Source organism: Heterocephalus glaber, unplaced genomic scaffold (assembly GCF_053883595.1).
Source record: "Heterocephalus glaber isolate CG9 unplaced genomic scaffold, H.glaber_assembly_v1.0 deba00001504, whole genome shotgun sequence".
NCBI classification, from domain to species: Eukaryota; Metazoa; Chordata; class Mammalia; order Rodentia; family Bathyergidae; genus Heterocephalus; species Heterocephalus glaber.
Window position 1 is genome coordinate 27,998,032 of NW_028258324.1, and position 20,661 is coordinate 28,018,692.

The 20,661-nt window shown below is 44.5% G+C and overlaps 1 protein-coding gene across 13 annotated transcripts in view; it reads left to right on the forward strand.

The window, feature by feature from the left end:
- The first annotated feature begins 203 nt into the window (after window positions 1-203).
- The window catches only part of Med12l (mediator complex subunit 12L), a 314,799-nt gene continuing 294,341 nt past the window's right edge, over window positions 204-20,661 (forward strand). For 12 of the 13 annotated variants that reach the window (XM_021253159.2, XM_087186356.1, XM_087186357.1 and 9 more), the window contains exons 1-2: window positions 596-848; window positions 1,616-1,849. In XM_021253159.2, the coding sequence (XP_021108818.2) occupies window positions 1,751-1,849 (99 nt within the window). In that variant the 5' untranslated portion in view covers window positions 596-848; window positions 1,616-1,750. Of the gene's footprint in view, window positions 368-595; window positions 849-1,615; window positions 1,850-20,661 lie in introns of those variants that run through there. The other variant, XM_087186351.1, reaches the window with a different exon arrangement.

The following is a 20,661-nucleotide window of genomic DNA, read 5'->3' on the forward strand; positions in this document are numbered from 1 at the left end:
GAACAAGTCACAGAACTCCCCTAAATCGACTCAATTTCTCCATCTATATAGAGGGTAGTGTAAAACCTCGAAAGGTTTATTGCGAGCAGATTCCGACCGTTAAGATCCTAACGCGAAGCGAAAGCTACATAAATGGCAGCCATCATTCTTGGCCAAGTGGGGGCGCATCCTCCGGGCGGGCCTCCCGCGGGGTCCCCCAGGACCAGCGGGCAGTCTCCGCCTCCGGGCTGCGGTCTCTGGGTGCTCGCGGCAGGTGGCCCAGTGCCTTGGTGCCCACGCCCCGAAGCGAGCCAGGAGCGCGGGCTGGTTGGATGCCGTCGGCCCCGCAGGATCACTCCCTCTAGCCCCATTCACGCGACCGGAGCAGGTGAGGTTTCTGGCCCAGGCCGCGGGGACAGGGACCTCGGGAGACGTCGAGGCGGAGGCCGCAGCCCTAGGCTTGAAGGGGGTCCCGAGACCCCCCCCCCCTCAGTCGCCCCAGGTCCGCCCGCCGGCCGCGCGCTCTGCGGCTGCGAAAACCCGGAGAGGCGGATCGGAGCGCTCTGCGCTCGAAGCCAACTCCTCCGCGGTCCGGCGGGCTGGGCATGCTCAGTGCGGCCCCGCGCCGCCGCCGTCCGCCAACTCGGAAGCTCGCGCGCCCGGGCCGTGGGGGCGAGGACGCCGGCGTTGCTCGGCGCCCCCAGACAGTGGCAAACTTCGCGGCATCCCCGGAGCTCGCTCGGGCGAGACAGCTATTTCACCAATAAAATCAAGTCCAATTCCCCCTTCCCTGCCCGAACGATGGAAGCTGCGGCCGCCCGAGTGCCCCCGCTGCCGGCGGCCCCTGCCCGCTAGCCCGGGACCAACAGGTAAACTGTTGGGGTGGGGGCGGGGAGGGGCGCGGAAGAGTCCAAGACGCCTGCAGGCTGTCTGTCCCGGTCGGCGCTCCCGGCCACCCTCCTCGCCTCCCTTCCCTAGCTCCTGGAGGGGAGCAAAGGGTTAAGTCGGCCCCGAGCCACCGCGAGCGCGGCCCCTCCGGCCGCCACGACCGCCCGCAGCGCTCCTTGGCGCCCACCCGGAGCGGATGCGCCACGCAGCCCGGCGGGCGTCTCAGAGGCACCGGCCGCGTCCCTTCCTCCCCTAGCCCTCCAGGCCTCCCTCCGCACGCGCCGGCTGGGTCTGCGCCCAGGTGGCGTCGTCTGCGGGGCGAGGGGCGCAGGGCTCGGGGGAGGGTCCCGGAGGCGGGGGCGGCGCCCCGCTGCTCCTCTCCGGGGAAGGGGGCCACCCTCGCCTAGGGCGAGCACTTGAGCCGCCTGCCCAGGCGCCTAGAAAAGTTTTTTTTCCCCCCTCCTTACCCCTCCCCCACCGTTAGCCTGCGCCCAGCTGGGGTGGGTTTGGGTCCATTGGTGAAAAAAGTCACACGTTCCCATCAGCTGCTCCTCCCCTTGGGGACAAGGGGGGTGGCGGGAGGCTGGCTCCGAGGAAGACCCTGGCAGACCTTCAGCCCCTCCACCGCGCCCCCGGAGCGGCGCGTCCCGAGGCTCGAGAGCAGCCGGGTGTCCGCCGAAGGCTGCCCCCATCGGTGCGTGTCTGCGTGCCGGGCAGCGGCGGCATCCAACCTGCTTCATATCCCCAGCCTACAGCGCCACAACGAGCGAGCGAGCGAGGAGGGGGGAGAGGGAGTCTGTCTGCAAAGTGCTGCTCCCTGGTGCTCAGAGGCGGCTGCTCCAGCTCCAACTCTCATTCATTTCGCCGGTTAACATGAGAGATCATGGCCGCCTTCGGGCTTCTCAGCTATGAGCAGAGACCGCTGAAGCGCCCCCGGCTCGGGCCGCCCGACGTTTACCCGCAGGACCCCAAGCAGAAGGAGGTAAGGGCGCCGGCGGCCTCCGCGGCTGCTGGGGCCGCGCTCCGCAGCGCTGACCTGGGGCCAAGTTGGCCCAGCGGGCATCGCCGGCGCTGCGGGGGAAGGGTCGGGGGGGGGATTGGAGGCGGGGGTCGGGCTGGGGCAGTAGGGGACCCCTGGCGACGGATACTGAGCGGCTGTCATTCCTTGCGCTCCACCGGGGCGCTCGCTCTCCAGGTGCCGGGTCGCTTCCCGGTTATCGGGCCTTGCACCGAGCCCCCGGGCGCTTCACCGGATCCTTCCTTGCCGAAATCTTCCTGCTTGCTTTCCTCACCTTCTGCTTGCTTTATTTTTCTTTCCGTCGTTTCGGTAAATCCTCGTAAACTTTTTGAAAAATGTTGGAATGCAGTGCATCCGACAGTAAGGTCTTTGCGTTTTGCGCCAGCTGAGCATGGGCCGATGGGGGAGGGACCCTTTTCACATTTTCCAGTTTGGAATAAAAGTCGTTTTTTAATCGAAGTGATATTTAGCTCTCTGATCGTACCTTTGTGTTCCCTCTCCCTTTTAAAAATCAATTTTAAGGAGAAACACTGATTTTTTTGTTTTGTTTTGTTTTTTTGTCCCTAGAGGCAATTGGTTTAATTGCTCCAGTCTGTTTTGTATATGTAAAAGCAGGAGAGTTACCTTGGAAGGGAATAGGTCCCAGGATTGCTATTTCTTTGAATGAAATTAATTGGAGAAACCTTGACTCTTGCACCAGGTTACTAGCTTCAATGGCTAGGGTAACCATGGCATTTTATAGCTGTGTATGTGTTTGTCAGGAGTTAACAAGTAATTATGTAACAACTCTCCAGTTCTAATAACGATCACCCTTGGCTACACAAATTGCCCAGGGATTTGCCTTGTCTCTTTTTTTTAAAATCACCTGCTTCCCAGCTGTGCTTTCAGTTTGCCAGCTGCAGCCCACCCATCCTTTATTTTCTTCAGTTAAACACAAATGAGCACTTTTCAGAACTTACCTGTGAACCTAAAAGCCCTCTATGAAAAGTTTATAGACCTGCTGATTTCACAGAAAGGACTTTGTAAATAAAGCAAGGAGGGGTCTTTAAGACTTCCATTTTGATAAATAATACCTGACTGATTAGTGGAGGGTGAGTGCTAGTTCTGGCTAACCTGTTTTGCTAATAATATGTGAGTAATAAGGAGCAACAACTGCTGTTTAGAGGTTTAATGTTAAATTTGAGCATCACTGGACTAAAGTGAAGATTGGAGCTGGAAGGTTTTACAGGTGGTTCCTGGCAGAGGCTCAACAGGAGAGCCAGAGTTTGATGAAATCTTGCAGATTTCTTCCACATCCATTTCCTCACCGTGCTACCTTGACTCAGAATGAAGTGAATTGTTTAGGACTATAAAGAACAGAGATAGTAAGAACTATTGCAGAGAAAGTTAACTTCGAAATGACTAGCAGGAAATCCTTGGAGTTATTGTGGGGACAGTGACATTCATTATCGTTTTGTAATTTAGGTCTTGCCACATCTCTCCAGAGGGTAGTGTAATTGATGGCAGCGTGAGTTTTGAGATGGTGGCTTGGGATGTCATGTGGGCCTACTTAATTTTTTTTTTATGATAACACTCATAAAAGACTCAGGCTGAAAAAAAAAAGACTCAGGCTGGGGTCCTCTGTGATTCTGGAAAGAATAATTATGGATTTCAAGGGTCATTTTGTGGAATTCTAAAACTGGAAGTGACCTCGGAGACTACTCCTAGTATTTTTCTTTTTGACAAAGTGAAACTGAAGCCCAGGAAAACTTTGATTTAACCAAGGGGTATGGTGAATAAGCAGAATTGGATTACCAATCTAGTATTTGTGTCAAAACCTGGTACTGCATTAAGGATGATTTATGCTAAATTGTCTTCCCCAGGGCAACTGACGTTTTATTTCTCTTGAGCAGAGATAGTTATAAGTGAGCCAAGACTCAGATTTGGGTACAATATGGAACAGGTGCTTGGCTGTTCTTGGGTGGTTAGTGAGTAGTTTCCTAAGCTTAGTTATTTATGTATTACTTCCATCAAAATTTCTATCTGTATGCCACCTGTGTACTCTTTATTCTAATGTTTTCCTTTTTTTGATACTGGGGATTGGACCCAAGGCATTCACACTGAGCAGCATCCTTAGGCCCTTTTTAAACTTTGAGACTGGGTTTCACTAAGTTGCTAAGTTGCCCATACTAGACTGAAACTTGGGATCCTCCTGCCTCAGCCTCCCAAATTGCTTGGAATTACGGGGGTGTGCCAACACACCCCTGCAATGTTTTCTTCAAACTTTCAGGGAACTTTTTTGTGTTTCCTAGGGGAAACACATGAAATTATCAATTTATTTCAATATGTATATGAATGTATAAAAATATATCAAATTATAACAATTATATTCTTATCTATTTGGTGTTACGTACACACGCAAAATTGTTAATTATACAGATTCAAAGATGACCATAGCCATTAACACTTTAAAAAGTTGATTTGTGCATCTAAAACTAATGTGGTTCATCAGAGTTATGTGTCCCACATGGTGGGAAATACTGATTTAATGGAGGAAGTGTAGGCTTCCAAATAGGGCAGTTGTGGGTTTGCATTCTGGTTTAGCATCTTTCCAGTTCGAAAGTTGTATAATTTCTCATTTATAAATTAGCTGAATTGTCTTCATTGAAAATTTGTGGAAAAAGGTTCTCACAGTGTGTGAGAGAACCCTTTCACTAAGTAGAGGCCATCCTTGTCACTGTGTTTGTGGTTTATATTGTTAGTGTTACAGTGGCATCATTGTTCTGGGAAATGGCCCCCAAGGGATAGAGTGGGATTCTTCAATGAGGACCTCTGGTAGAGAAGAATTGGAAAGTAAGAACTGGAAGCCTCAACCTGCTTGATCCACTGATTATATTCATTCAAGAGTTTGCTGTGCATCAGCCTTTCATAGGACTTTATTATATATTGGGTAGAATACTTGCCTGTGGAAACAGACTGTTCTTAAGGTTTTAAAATATGGAATCTGAAAAGTGGGAGTTATTCTTAATTCTTTCTCCTTCCTTAGGCCTCATGTATGTATCAGTACCATACATTCATCAGTACATCTTGTCCAGTCCAGTTCCACAATGTATTTCCAATAAATTTGATACTTTTCAGTTTCACCAACGTGCCTGACTTTCTTTCAGGCTTCAGGCTGACTTTTCTCTGTCTAGGCTCTTGGATGTGCTGGTCCGTCTGCCTGGACCTCGTCTGCCTCCCCTCCATCCTTAACATTCCACCCTCCTCTTCTCACCTTAGCCTGTTGTGGTCAGTAGGTTCTGGAGCCACTCTAACTGGGCTGAAGCCTGGCTTTCTTGTTTACATACTCCTTATTCTGCCCGTGCCTCAGTTTCCTTTCTCATAGAGAAGGGATGAGAATACTGTTTACCTCTCAAGGCTGTTGGAAGATTACACGGATAATACACGGGAGAACTTAGAATCTGGCACAGACTCAGCACCCAAACATTTGCTGTGTGAACTGCCATCAGGTTGACCTCTTTGTCTTTATTCAGGTCCCAGCCCAACAAACTCCTCAGGCCTTTCAGGTATATCATTTGTAATTACATATTTATTTGCATCTTGCCATCCTCTGCTTAATGGGACAGTTTGCTAAGGGCAGTGATGAGGTCTGTTTTAGGCATCATTGAAGTACTGGCACTTAGTGCATTTAGTTCCTAGAATTTTGAGTGCACAAATATTTGCTGGAATATATGAATGAAAGTGGAATGAATGAATACAAAAGGAAATCTGGTGACTGAGAGGTATTGGGGAAAGTCTAGGTAATTGCTGAAAGTGCCCTTTGCATCTGTTTTGGGGGATATAAGGCTCAAAGTGAAATTAAACCTTAAAAGTAGGAAGGAAGAGGAGTTTTGCCATTGGATGGAAAAGGGTTACACAATTGAGTAGTATGTCCAGGAAATCAAATTCGTTGGAAAAATGAGTTGGGGCAAGAGGTTTGTAGGCAGCAAGAGCCCAGTGGTAGGGTTTGGGGGGGTGGGGAGGGTTGGCCTGGCATGCAGTGTAGGGGCTGCCTGAAGAGAGGAAGCATATGGCTTTGGAGAGTTGGTGATGGTGGCTACTGCTTGTGCATAACCCTGAGGAGTATTTCTCTAACTCCAGAGCACATTCTCATTACTTGGAGGACTTGTTAAAGACAAATTGCTGGTCTGGGGTTATAGCTCAGCGGAGGAGTGCTTACCTAGGATATGCTGGGCCCTGTGTTCCTCAATAGCACTGCAGAGGAACAAACAGTAAGAAAAAAACCCAGGTTATGGAGTTTCTGATTTAGTAGCTCTGAGGTGGGGCCCCAGAATTTGCATTTCTAACAGGATTCCTGTGATCTTACAGTGGTGGTCCAGAACCCCACTTTGAGAACCTCAACCTAGAGAAGAAAAGTCACTCTGTTCTGCAGGGGCCAGAGAATTCTGTTGACACAGGTAGGGTTGGATTAGGCATCCCCCTGTGCTTGAAGATACGTACAGTAAGTAGTTTGGTTTCACAACCAACTCAGCCAGATTTTGGTGTCCTCTTCTGAGAAATTGTGCCTTCGTCTTAGCTCAGATCTAAGGGAATGAGTCAGGAGGTCTCAGACCCTCTTCAGTGATTTTCCGTTATGCTTGGAATAACATCCAAACCCTTCAGGGCCTAGGATTCTGACCCTTGCTCACTTCCATAACCGCTGTCTTAGCCAGCCAGCCAGCCTGACTTGGAGTTTCGGCTCTACCACTTGCTGCCTGTTTGACCCAAATTCCTCACCTGTGGAATGAGGTTCACATTTTTTCCTTCTTCACAGGCTCCAGGGAAGGTAGGATGAACTACCATATGCAAAGTAAGTTGAATAGTGTCTGTCACACAAAGTACAGGTCTGTGACTGTTGGCTGACCCTTCGTTAAAGTATCCCAGGGCCTCCCATTGTTCTTACAATATCCATGGGTCCCTTCCCTTAGAGATCTGGGCTCCAGTCACCCACCTTGTGCTCCCCCTGCTGGCTGTATGGTGGGATCACTGTCTGCTTTTCTCTCCTAACAGGCCCAGCTCTGGGACTTTTTGTTGTTGCTTCTCTGGCAGTCATGTTTCCTTTGGCTGGTAGCTCAGAAACTTCCACAGGGCGGTCTTCCTTGTAGTGTATCTCTCCTCATCTTCGCCAGTTTCTCACCCTGTGTTTAAATATTTTGCAGTAATTGTTTGAAATTCAGTGATAGGTTGTTTATTCTCCTTTCAATGGCTTGCCCTCCATACTGGAACATAAGCTGCATGAGAGCAGGACCTTATTTATAGCTGGTATCCACAGCTGTAAACTGCTTAATGCCTGGGATTGGACTAAGCACTGATTCATAAGGAAATTAATAAAATGTAGAACTCAATGAATGATTGTATTTATAGTGTATGTCACTGTCCCAGTGCTTGCTTTGTTTTGGTAACCCCTGTTATTTTTGTTGTAAGTATCTAAAACTCTTAAAACACATAAATACTTGTTTTAGAGACAGCTGGAGAGGTTAAACAAGGGAGGTAAAACTGTTTCCTTAAAGGGAAAGTATTGATAAAAAAGAGCCTGGGAAGAAAGGAGGAGTTGACCAGTTGCCAGGGGACCAAAAGGCAGAGAAGGGTAGGGAGACCTGTGGTTCTAGAAAGCTTTCTACCTGGGACTAATTGGCTGGCTCAGGGCCAAGCTACAGACTTCTCTGAGTCCCAGTGTTCAGGGAGGGGCAGACATCTTGATGTTCAACTCATGCCTTGGGTGACTCTTAGGACAGAATCAGGGTAGGAACATTGGGTCAGAGGTCCTGCTGTTTTCAGCTGCTCATAGAAGTGTTGCTAAACAATTCTGTGGCCTGGGTAAGAACTCAGCTGGTTCTCAACTTTTCAGTCTGCCAATACCTGCAGCGGAATCATCAAAGATGCCTGGTAGAAATGGAGATATAGCACCGAGCCTCCACCCCAGACCTGCTGAGTCAGAATTTGCATTTTAAACAGTCTTTCTAAGTGTTTCCTAAACACAGTAAATTTGAGTACATTTGCCTCAGTTTGTGTCCTTTTCTGTAGAGAAACTGGGCCTCCCTTATTATTTACTGCCCACTATTTGATGTATTAGAATCTTTTAGACAAATACGCTATTTAAAGTGTTGGTACCTTTTGATATTAGATAGTGCAAATGAGTTTAACTACTTTCCCCTTGAAGTTCTTTCTCTTTTTTTAAAGTTCTCTTCTAATAACCATTGTTCTCAGCCTTCAGCCTAAGCTTGTTTTCTTTCAGCCGTAAATGGTTTCTAGCAGAGCAGAACTCCATGCTTGGAACTGCTTGGCTCTGGAAATATACACACAGCTTCCTCCTGCATGCACTTGGCTAAACTGAGGCACAGGGCAGCAGATCTGAAACTGTTCTTTGAATTTATCGGGGTTGTGGAATTTTGTTTGACCCAGAGGCTGGGTTCTCCACTGGACTCATTGGAGGACTCATATCTTTTGTTTCGTTTTTTTGTTTGTTTTTGTTTTGGTACTGGGGATCAAACTTGGGAACCTTTCGCTTGGGAGGCAGGTGGTAGGAGGTGGAACCACTGAGCTAAATCCCCGGCCCCCTAAGGGCTCATATTTTACTGTTAATTTAGAGTGGAACCACTGACCTTTAGCAGATACTTCCCTTGTGCTAACGGGGGCAGATGAAGTGTGAATCTTTTAGGAAGGTTGAGGACCAGAGTGAAGTCCATAAGGCAAACCATATTGGATCACAAGGTCAGAGAGGATGAATGTCTTAGTTTTTTCTCATTGCTGAGACAAAATACTCGACGTCCAAAGTCAAAGGAGGAAAGGTTTATTGGGCTTACAGTTTGTAGAGGTTTCAGTCTATAATCAACTGGCTCCAAGGCAGGGTGGGTGGCAGACAGGCCTTGTAGAAGAGAATCAACATGGTGTACAGAAGGTAGCAAAAGCAACAAGGGGCTTTAAGAGCATCTTTTTTGCCCCTTTTATCTTATTCAGATTACTTAGGCCTGGTAGCACGCCCTTAATCCTAGTGCCCTCAGGTCTAGCCCCACCATGAATCAATCACACTCTAGATTCAGCCACTTCCAAAATAGCCCTCCTCATTCTCATGCGGCTTTGGGGGGACATCTAAACACAAGCCGTAACAATGAGGATGAACAAAGTTTGAGGATTTTAGTTGAATCAGTTAGTGCCACCTGCAGGTTGTGTGCGCATGTGCTTGCACCAACATGTGACAACAGATCAGAAGTAGAAATGTGAAGTAAATGGAACTTGGAAACTCTGGGAATCGTGCTGTGTTTCTACTGAAGCTATCCTTTACTTTAATGGGGTTCTGAACTTCAGTTGTGGTGAAAGGTGCCCAAACCTGTGTCTTGGAGCAGCAAAGAGGAGGTTGTTGATTTAGCCTAGAGAACAGCTGGCCTCTGGGTCTGAGTGAAGAAGGCCAAGTGGAGTGAGGAAATCAAATGGAAGTGTAGGGAGGAGGCATATGCCTCCTGCACATTCCTGGGGAGATGGGAGAACAGAAACACTTGGACTTTTAATCATCTCTAGATGATTTCTAAAGCTGGGTGATAATGACAAGGGGTTTCAAAATATTGTATTTCTTTGTCTTGGAGAATTTACATAAAAAGGAAAAATGTTACTGAGTCATAAAACAGCTTGATCACTGCTTAAGCTACTTAAATATGTTTGCATAATCTGGATTATCACTCACTTGCAGACAACTGTTATCTCTAGGTAGTTTAGTCTGTTTCACATTGCTGTAACATAATGCCATAGTCTGGGCAGTTTTTAAATTAAGATAATTGGCTGGGAAGTCCCAGTTTGAGGTGTTTCGTGAGGCCCTTCTTGCTGTATCTGGAAGGCATCATTTGGGTGCACAAAGGCAAGAGAGGGTTGAATTTGCTTTTATAAGGAGCCTGTTTCTTCTGAGACAGTCAATTCATAAGGGTGCAGCCCGAAAGACCTAATCTGTTGCTAAGGATCCCACCTCTCAACTCTGGTATTGGGCCTTAAGTTCCTAACACCTGAACTTTGGGGACACATTCAAATCACAGTACTGGGGGATGAAATTAGCAGTGATTATTTTCTTTGTGTTAATCTACATTCCAAGCTTAATATTAAACACATAGTACTTTTGTCCTTGGAGGAAATACCCTAAAGAATAATTATTAGGTTACTTTAGGTTTACAGGAATGAGTCTTTGTTGTTAATTTTTTGTTTTGAGACAGGGTCTCACTGAGACTTTTCCCCAGGCTAACCTTGAACTCCTGGGCCCAAGTGATCCTCCTTCATCTTGAGTAGCTGGGACCTCAGTGGTTATTGTTTGTTTTAAATCAACGTGGAGCTCCTTAAGCTGCTGAGTAGGCACAACAGTGTCACAGAGTGTTGTTATAGGCACTTGTGCCTGTGGTGCTGCCAGTTGTGGTAGGGTGGAGGCTGGAACTGTTAAGTGAGCATTCCTGCTCTGCCACTTGGGCAGTGTGATTTCCCTCACCTGTAAGCTGGAGAGACTAATCCTCAGTCATAGGCACTTTAGTATTTTAAATATGAAGGAGTGTTATAAACTTAAATTGAAATCAAATGGAAGATACAGACTTTGCGATATGTTGGAAAAGGCTTGCGCTAGCCGATTGTTAGTTTTAGAAGTTTTATGAGCTGCATGATATGTTGGTAACTTGAAATCAGCTATAACGTGAGTAAAATATTTACACCAAGGAAGTTGGCAAATATTACAAATTAGGGTTTTGTTTCTTTTCATTTTTATGCAAACTAGTTGTTAATATTCTTCAGCACACCACTGGATATGATTACATGTGGCAGACACTTTGTTAGCTACTTCACTATCATTCTTATCCTGCTTTTCCCTTTCCTGCTTTCCACTAAGAGCTTAAAAAAAATTAAAGCTAGGTCAGTTTCCTTGTCTCTATTACAGCCTGAAGTAAGCTTATAATTTAGTTCTGATGAAAGGGATGCAATGGAAATAAGCTACAGGACTTTTGGAGAAGAAATTTTTTCTCTCTCAATCTGTAGGCGTAAGAGGAGAATGGCCATTCTTAATGCCATGAAGGCCCCTTAGTTTTGGGTTTGGGAAGTAGTGAGAGAATATGATAGCTGCAGCTGGTGCTGTGAGGCATCAGTCAAGCCTATAACTGAAAAGCCAGTGCAAAGTTGGGGAGCGGGTCTATTGAGTGGCTCTTTAAAATAGTTAAGCTGCTGAATTTGCCATGGGACTACTTCTCCCTGGATTTCTTGATAAGTAAACAATAGAAGTCCACATGGTTTAAGCCATTGTTGGGCCTGTTATCAGTTTCTTGTAGCCAAAAGCATTTTAATGTTGTCATGGTACTTTCCATTTATATTTTGGCACCCTCAAAGGATCACAACATGCATGGGCCTCCCCTATTTTTTTCAGAGAATATGCTAAGAGGTTTTACACTTTGGCTTAGTAAGACAATGAACACCTGCATCTTGTCCATTAGGTAGTAAATTCTGACCAGTGCCTATTGGGAGCTGAGAGAAACTAAACAGTGAGCTCTTTTATTTCCATTCTGGCAGAAAGAATATTGGTATGAAATTGGGGAGATCCCTGTTCTTTTTTGCTTTGCTTTGAGAGGAAGAATCTGTGGCTCTGCACTCTATGAAGGAGGCCATGTACCTTTAGAGCTGCAGACAGGTGAAACCGAGTTGTCAGAGTGGATCTGGGCCAAACACTTTGTGCCTTTACTTGACCTCCTCTTGGTAGACAGCTTCCCCTTCTGGGAAACACCCTCATGTTGCCCTAGCTGTGAGAATCACTCTGCAGTTTAGGTCACCCTGTGACTCTTGAGAGCTGGGGACTGTTTAGCTCACTGTCTATCCTCTCATCTCATGTGGTGCCTCCTGGACAGAGAGGAATACTCCAGAGTCTCATGCCCTCTCCTTGTGTTTGCTGGTAGACTCCCACCCTCTGGGCATAGCTCTGGCATTGGCATTTTTGGCCTTTTGTGTGTAGGAATGATTCCTTTCCAGTTCTGTTTTTTGGTTGAGCTACTGCCTTATTTATGGGTAGCATTTACAAGCTGTACTGGTTGCCCAGTTTCAGGGAACAACACTTAATGTGGCATTCTGTATAAGTGGATTCTTTGTTGTGCAACACTGTGGCCCTGAAAAAGGGAGAAAAAAAAGCTATTGGGTTTTATTTTCCATGTTTTGAGGGAAACATTATTATACACATACATTCCAAACCAAGTCAGTCATTCAACCAATATTATTGAATACTTTGTAGGCTCTTTGCCAGCTATGGCTTCATGAGGACAGGACCGAAGGCTTTTATTTCCTGCTGTGTCCCTGGCTTCGAGCATAGTGCCTGGCTCACACCTAGCGCTCAGAACTCTGTTTTATGAATGAATGTAAAAATAAACAGATGCACAGAGCATTAGATACAGGGCAGCAAAGCTTTTAATCTGCAGTAGTGCCCAAGGTGCTTTTTCTTTTTTCCCCCTCCAGACATTTCAGTGTCTAGAAATGTTGTGAGTTGTCACAGCTGCTGCATGCTGGTGCCCAGTAGTATGAGCCAGGGCTGCTACTAACCTCCAGTGCACCAGATAGCCCCCCACGCCAGACTTTTCTGGTCGATCATGTCTGAGGTGGCAAAACATAGGCTAGAGGATAGACCTCTAAAGGAAGAATACAATGTTTCAGATACTCTTTGGGAAGAACCTTCAAAGCCCTGTGGAAACAAGGAGTGACCCTTTTTTTTTTTTTTTTTTTGAGGAGATTTGTTAGCAGGGGAGATTTCTGAATCCGAGACTTGGAGTATGTGTAGGAGTGGCTGGCAGTGAGGAAGTGGAAGGAAATTAATTCCAGGCAGAGGATACTGCATGTGTGTAGGTCACAGGGCAGAAAGACTGTGCAGTGTGCCCAAGGATGTGGGCCTGAGTTGTGGTGTGGCATGTACAGGGTGGGATCAGGTCCTGGACCTCCGTGCACTGTGTGGAGGTGTTTGGGTATGGTGGTGGAGACAAAGGGGCAACATTCACCTACATTATAGAAATGAGATTTGAGGTGACCAAAGGTTACAGTTGGAGGAGACAGACTCTGAGGGTCACGCTGAGGCAGAAAGATTTACTGAGTAGTGACTGGTGTTTGGGACTTCGAGTGAGTGACTAGTTTCTTGTGGCTGCTATTACAGATTACCAGAAAAAAAAAGCTGTTAGTTTAAAACAACAAAACTTATTCTGTTATCATTTTGGAGGCTAAGTGTGAAGTCACAGTGCTAGAGAGTCACACTCCCTCAGACTCTAGGGAGGACTCTTCCTTGTCTCTTCCCACCTCTGTGCTTCACATGTTGTGTGTTCCCTGGCTTCTTTGACTTGTGGCCACATCACTGTAGTTTTTGCCTTCATCTTCTCTTCTCTGGTCCTGTATTCTTCTCTGGGTGTCTCTTATGAGGACACTTGTCATTGGATTTAGGGCTTACTTGGATAATCCAGGATGATCACATCCAAAATTATATCCACAAAGACCCCTTTTCCAAGTGAGGTCACAGTCATAGGTTTTGGGATTCAAAGTGGATGTTTTTTGGCCTGTGGGTTTGGGAATCTTGGGAAGAAAACCAAAGGCAGGATTCCTGACAAAGGATATTTGGATAACAGAATTGGCAGAGTGCATGTGTGAACTGACAGGGATGCATAAGAAAAATCTCATATTGCTGACTTTAGCCAGCAAGTCCCAAGTTTTCTGCTTATGGAATCCCTTTGTAATCTATTTATTTATTTTTATTAGTGTACATTTGCATTACATAATGATTGTAACATATCATAATTCTTTTCATTTCCTCTTCCCTTCCCTTCCCCCATCTCTTGGTCCCCTTCCCATTTCCAGTTATCTTTCACTTTTGATCTTTAAATTACTTATACTTTGAGTTTCTAATATAAGAGAAACCATGTGATATTTAAGCTTGTGTGTCTGATTTATTTTACTCAACATTACAATTTCATTGTGTATCCATTTTCCTGTAAGTAGCTCAGTTTTTTTCAAATAGCTCAAATTTATCCTTCTTTATGGCAGAGTAGTACTCTGTTGTGTATGAAAACATTTTCTTTATCCACTCATTTGTTGATGGACATATAGGCCACTTCTCAGATTTAGCTATTATGAGTTATGCTGCTATAAACATCCCCTTTACAGTCTTAAGCATGAGCGATCCCATAGAGCTTTTGTTTACCTAGGTTATATTTATTGTATTAGAAATTAAAACCTATAAATTTTGAAACTATATTAATTCATTTAAAACTAAATGAATTTCATGTTAAATTTTTTTTAATGAAGAATTACTTTTTTCCCCCAAAGGTAAAATAGTGAAGAGAATGGCATTGTTTTGTACTTATGGGCATGTCTTTAACATCTGGATTTTTGTATCTACTTCTGCATTCATTCTTTGGGATAAGTTGTTTTGGTTAAAGAACATGAAGAAAATTGGACTTTTCACAGTAGGGAATTGATAAATTCTCAAGAACGCAGAGGTTTCAGACTTGGGATAATAGTTGTGTAGACTTTTGGGTAAATGGACAGATGGGGGTCTCTAAACTAATTTACCCCATGGAAACAAAATAGTGTTTTTCCCCCCATTTTTCCCACTCATTCCCCCATGAGTGTCTAAGCTTGGAAAGGGTAGAGATAAGAGTTAATTTCTGAATGTTTTCTATTTGAGAGGACTCTGGGAAATTCAGGTTGAAGTGCATATTAGTGGAAGCTGAAAATCTGGATTTGTGTGTGATGTGTTCATAGATACTTGGGGTCACGGCTGTGATTACCCTTTGAGAGTATGCAGAAGTGGAGGGGCCAGCTGACCCTGAGACATGGAATTTTCTGGGGCTGGACTTCCTGGATGGGTAAGTGATCAAAAGAGGGAGTTTATACCAGTGAGGCTCCAGCTACTTTCGCCTTCTCTTACTTTTCCTAGATCTGCTGAACAGAATTTGTCTCTTTAGGACCTTTGCACATGCGCTTTCTGCTGCCTCATTTCCTTATTCTCATACCACTGGTGGTTTTCTACTTCATACCACCAAGTGGTTGTTTACTTCTCAGCATTCAGCACAGTTGGTGTTTGATTTTTGGATCTGTCCTCCCAGTCTCTGTAAGTTCCATGAAGCAGGAACTGTGTCTCTTTTATGTCCTCACTGCTAATCAGAGGCAAAAGGAAAGTCCAGTACCTTATACAAGGTCAGTTTGCTGGGTCTGCTAACTGGACAGCAGTCATAATCGGCAAATGGTTACTAGAAACCTGTTAACTTGAGGCCTGGTACAGGGCATGGGAGTGCCAGGATGTGTAAAACATGGTTCCTACCTTCAAGAACTTTGGGTGGAGAGACAAAAGTCCTGTGCTCAGGACAGCAAAATCATTAGAAGGTTCCTTGTAGTGGTGGGAACAAAAGAGTGAGGGGTGTTTTCTAAAGTCTTCAGAAAGCTGGTGAGTGTTTTCCTGGGGGCAAAGTAGAGTGGAGAATGCCTTTGGGGCAGAAATTCTGAGAACAGAGGTGGGAAACTAGATGCCCTCTTTAGAGGAATTGCTAGTAGTTCAATACAGCAAGAATATATTGAGCCTATAAACTTGAACAGATTTCAGGACAGTTGGGAAAGAAGAAGAGATTAAAACTGCTGGGAGAAGAAGGGGGCTTTGGGGCAGGAGATAGAAGACCCAAAAAAGAGGAATGATAACTTCCACATTGTTCTAGATCCCTTCCTTTGAGACAGGTGGGTAGGCAGGACTTTATGGAGCTCCCTCTTACCTTGAATTTTCTACAGGCATTTCCAGAGTCAGTTTGAATGTGCCAAGATTTTTTAAAGCAAGAATAACTCACTCAGCCTTCAGCCCACCTCCAGTGTGCCACAACTCAGCTATGCAAATGCTGCCTTGTCAATTAAAAACAATTTGGTAGAATTTGCTGCTTTCCTCTTCCAGTCATTTCATTCATGGATTAATCTAATGATGTTGGTGAAATTAGCACCACTTCAGGCATTGGCAGGAGTAAAGAACTAATACAAATGTTTGTCTGAAGTGTTGTTGGATTTTTTTGTCAAGGTGCTAGTTTACTTGAAAGTATGGAGGATCTCTCAACAGCGTGTCCAAGGCAGTACTAAATAATTTATTTTTCTCTTGGGTCGTGTGAAGAAGGTTAATATTGACTTTGCTTAGTTTTATTTATTTTGAATAAAGCTTCACATAATATTATGGTAGGAGATACTACAGAAAATGTTTTTGGGGTCAGAGTTATTCTTACTATTTGGTCAGTTTTAGACTAAGGGAGTTAATAATCTGTTAATAAAGATTCCCTATGAATTAGAGACCTTATGTACATTTCTTCTAGTCATGTGAAATCTGCTTTGAAGTCATTAAATAATCAACATGTTTCTGGCATTTTATTTTCATTTACTTAGTACTTTCTGTATGCCTCCCACTGTGCTAGGTGATATGGGGGTGTAGAAAAGAAATAGAAACCTGCTCCCAGTCCCCTCTAGAATGCTGCTGCTTAAAATAACCAGTGAAGGACTAGTTTTTTAAAAATTAATTTTCAGTCTGTTTCAGACTGATATAAATATATGATAAAAATGAATTACTAGAAAAGTGAAAAGCAGCTTGCATGTAATGGCAGGGTCACATTGCTGTAAATGTTTTGACAAATTTCAGTTTTTACATGTTTCTTATTGAGGATAGGCAGCATTTTTGGCCCATACTCTTGATAGCACTGATCTACAAATTCATGTCCTATTCATTGACCCACATAGTTTTTGAAGTGATAAATGCATTAGTTTTATTTACTTTTTTTTTTTTTTGGTACTGGGGATTGAACTCAGGACCTTTCGGTTGTGAGGCAGGTGGCAGCACCACTGAGCTAAATCCCTGGCCTTATTTTATTTTATTTTTTTTCAGTACCGAGAATTGAACTCAGGATCTTACGTTTGCCTGGCAGGCATGGCACCACTGAGCTAAATCCCTGGCCCTATTTACTCATTTTAAATATGAAGAATAAAATATGCATTTAAGACAGTATGGTGTAAAGTGCCACATTAGGTTAAAACAGCTAGTATTTATTGTGTTGTTCTGAATGTTTTCCATCTGAGTGGTTTTATGCCAGCCTCACAACTAAGGCAGATCCTGTTATTATCTTCTTTTTACAGATGGAGAAACTGAGGCATAGAGAAATAGGTAGTTTTTTCGAGGTCATATAATGATGGTATTGGAATTGGACTGTAACTATTCTGTTTTTTATGTAGTGAAGCTAAAATGCTATTTGAATTCAGGAAAGAGAGGGTTTATGCTTGGAGGTTTCACTGGAGAATGCTGGAGAAAGGGTAGAGGATAGTACTTCCATAGATTGGACTTGGTAGAGCAGCTGCTGGAATCCTGGCAGGTTGGGTGTGGGGGCGGTGGTGAGCATGCCTGACTCTGCTGTTAGATTCATCACACTATCTCATGCCTAATAAATCCCTCCTGGGGGAGAGAGTGGAGTCCAGGAGGCTGTGAGGGAGGTGGCTTCACTGACCAAAGCATGAAGTAAAAAAGCCCTGCTAATCAGGCATTTAAATAGGACTGGAGAATAAGCATTGACATTGGTGACAAGTTGGCCAGAGGAAATGAAAGAAGAGCAGAGTGTGGGAAATGTTCAGATTTCTTGGGACACTGTTCAGATACAGGGTTCTGTTGCTTAAAGACCTCAGAGTGGCACATTTTTGTGCTTAGTCTTCAGTGATATGATAGACATTTAAATTAGCACTTAGTGGTAGAATTGGAATGAATCTTCAGACCCCAGCCCACCCACATGGCTTCTTATTGGCATTAACCTGATTATTTGATGGTCTTGATACTGAAGGGACCATATGGCTTTGGTTTGTGCCACTTGTCACCTACTTTAAATCTTTTCCTTCATAATTTGTAGTGGGCTGCTTCAGTGGTAGTTGATTGCCAGAAGTACTCAGGAGGTTTGCTAAGTACCCTCGAAGAGGTGGGAGTGACGAGCCTCCTGAAAATAAAAAGGGTGGTGGCTTAGTGGTGTTGACAGAGGCCAGCTGTTCAGACTAGTTTTTCTGTGGCTGGGTAGGGGAAATTTGTTTCCTTGACTCAAAATTGTAGGGTTGGTCTCTCCAATCCTGAGCAGTTGACCTAAAATGAATGAACAAAATCACCACCAACAGCACCAAAAAGGGGCAATGGTCCTTTGTCCTCCCACAGTAGCAAATACTACAGGAGTGTATGCAGCATGGGGTCAGGATGTAGTTGAGGATGGGGCACGGGGAAAAGTGAAAGTTGCCACATCATGGATAAGTGTAAGTCAGTTATCTGGGCAGATAACTTCAGTGGGTAAAAACCTTGGCTTGTGATTATTTTCTCTGCCTTCAGATCCCTCACACATTAGTATGGTAAGTAATAAGTGATAATATGATAAAAACAGAAGAATTATCATTAGACGTGATTACAGTACAAGAGCATTCTGGGCCTATGGCTTGCCTTTGGAATGAAGCTTTAAAGAGAACACTATCTTTTTCAAGGCTGCCTTAAATATAATTCTGGGCAGGATAAATTAGCAGATAATAGATACTCAGGTCCCCTTTCCTGCCTAATGAATATGCAAATTTAAAAGTTCAAGTATTTTTTTTTTTCCTGCAGTTTTCCTGGAGTTTGAGAGCCACATCCAAGTGTTCAGTATTGGTAGGTGACATGCATTTGAAAGGAATTTGAATATGAATTAGTTGGATGCAATTATTTAGATCAAAGTGGAATAAATGCTACACTGTAGTATGTATATTTAGATATAACTGGAATCAAAGGCTCTCCCAGGTTGAAATGGGGGAGGACGAGCTGCCTGTCCAGGAGGCTACTTCAGGGTAGGATGAGGGAGGTTGTGTTAGGGCAGTGGTGACGAACCTATGGCATGTGTGCTGCAGTGGACTGTTTGTGTCATTGAGAGCTCAAAATGGTTCACCATCACTGTCCCGGAGGACATTTCCATTAATTCTTTGGAGAGTTTCTAAGCACCCATTCACGTGCACAGTTTGCTCTTATATGTTTGGGCACACAAAATATCATAATTCTGAATGACAATGATGGCCCCTTCCCTTTTTTTTGCAGATGGTCTCAGTATGTTGCTCAGGTTGGGCGTGAACTTGTGATTCCCCTGCCTCAGCTTCCAGAGTAGCTAGGGTTACAGATGTGTGTTTCTGTGCCCTGCTCAGTAATTCCATTTTTAGAGTACTACTTAGTGTGGGCCAGTTAGCTTGCTGACTGCAACACATGTAATTTTCTCTTCTTTACAATGGGCATGTGAAGTAGGTAGGGTTATCTCCTTTTCACAGAAGAGAAAGGGAGCTAGGATTCCAGGTTAGTTTGTTTGAAACATGCTGTGGTCTTCTCAGAGGCTTACTAAGTTTTGGAGAACTCATTGGATCTATTTGGGCCTGATTCTCACGTGGACACCTAACCACGCGCTTCACCTCACCCATCTCTCAGACTCAGTTTTCTCACCACATAAAATGGACTTATCCTTCCTAAGTGACTTGGCTATCATGATGATGGGCATCAATTTACTGCTTTAATGCTTTGGAGCCCTCTCATCAATGCTGTGATTTTTTTTTTTCCTCCTTTTGCCTGCTTCAGGTATAGGCGCAAAGTCTATACTTGCTGTTTTTTGTTAAGCTCTTATCCTTTGGTTTCATCTCAGATTCCCATAGTGAGTGATTGGCAGGCTGCAGGTGTGGTTCTAATGGGTGAATATTAATAGTTATGTAGATGATGGTGGGTATACAGAGCTGGCTTTCATATGTGGCTTTGATGCAAATGTATTGCCCTAAGGTATAGAGTAAAGTCTCCTTTTTCTTACATTGTGATTCAGTTTCCTAAGGCTGCTGTCAAAAAGCACCAAAGACTGGCTTAAAATGACAGGGATTTGTTCTCTCACAATTGGAAGGCAGAAGTTTGAGCAGGGCCATGGTCCCTCCAGTCTGTTAGGGTGGGAATCGTTCCTGGACTTCTCCAGCTTCTGATAGCCACAGGCCACAAAGCCCCAGTCTCTGCTTTGTCTTCACATTACCGTCTTTCTTCTGTCATTTCCTTCTAAGGACAGCATCCACATTAAATTCGTTCATTCTGACCCAGTCATGATTGTAATATCTTTGAAAAGACCTTACCTCCAAATAAGTTGATATGCACAGGCATGGCCATTAGGGTCTTGATATATCTTTTTAGAGGACCCAGTTCTACCCATAACAGCGTGTCTCCAAAGCCTCTCTCTGCATCCCCCTTTGTGTGTCTTAGTTTGGCCTGATCCTGGACACTGTCTACTGAATCTTGAGTCAGGAGGTTATACTACCCTTGTATGGCATTTCTTCAGAAACTTGTAGTTATCAACCAATTCCTTTCCTCTGTTATCTTCAGCCACTTCCTTCCAACTGGCTTCTTTCTGGTATCATTGAAAGATGTACCAGGCTCTCATGGCCCCATTTTCCAATTTCTCTTCTCTTTCTCCAAACTTTTCCAGATGCATCCTGTACTTTCTTTCTGCTTCACTTTCCACTTGCTTCTCTGCTTACTGCAGTCTAGCTTTTGCCCTCATCATTCTAGTGAGACACTTCTCTCTCAGGTCACAGGTGATGGCCATATTCCCAGCAGCACTTGTTCCTGTTATGTTGTTTCTTTGTGAAGCAGGTTCTTCCCTAAGTTACTCGGGTAAAGCACTCCTAGTTTCTTTTTGTCCTATTCTTGAGATGGCCTTGCTGCCTAGGTCTCCTTTGAAGGCTTCTTCTCCACTGGGCTTTAA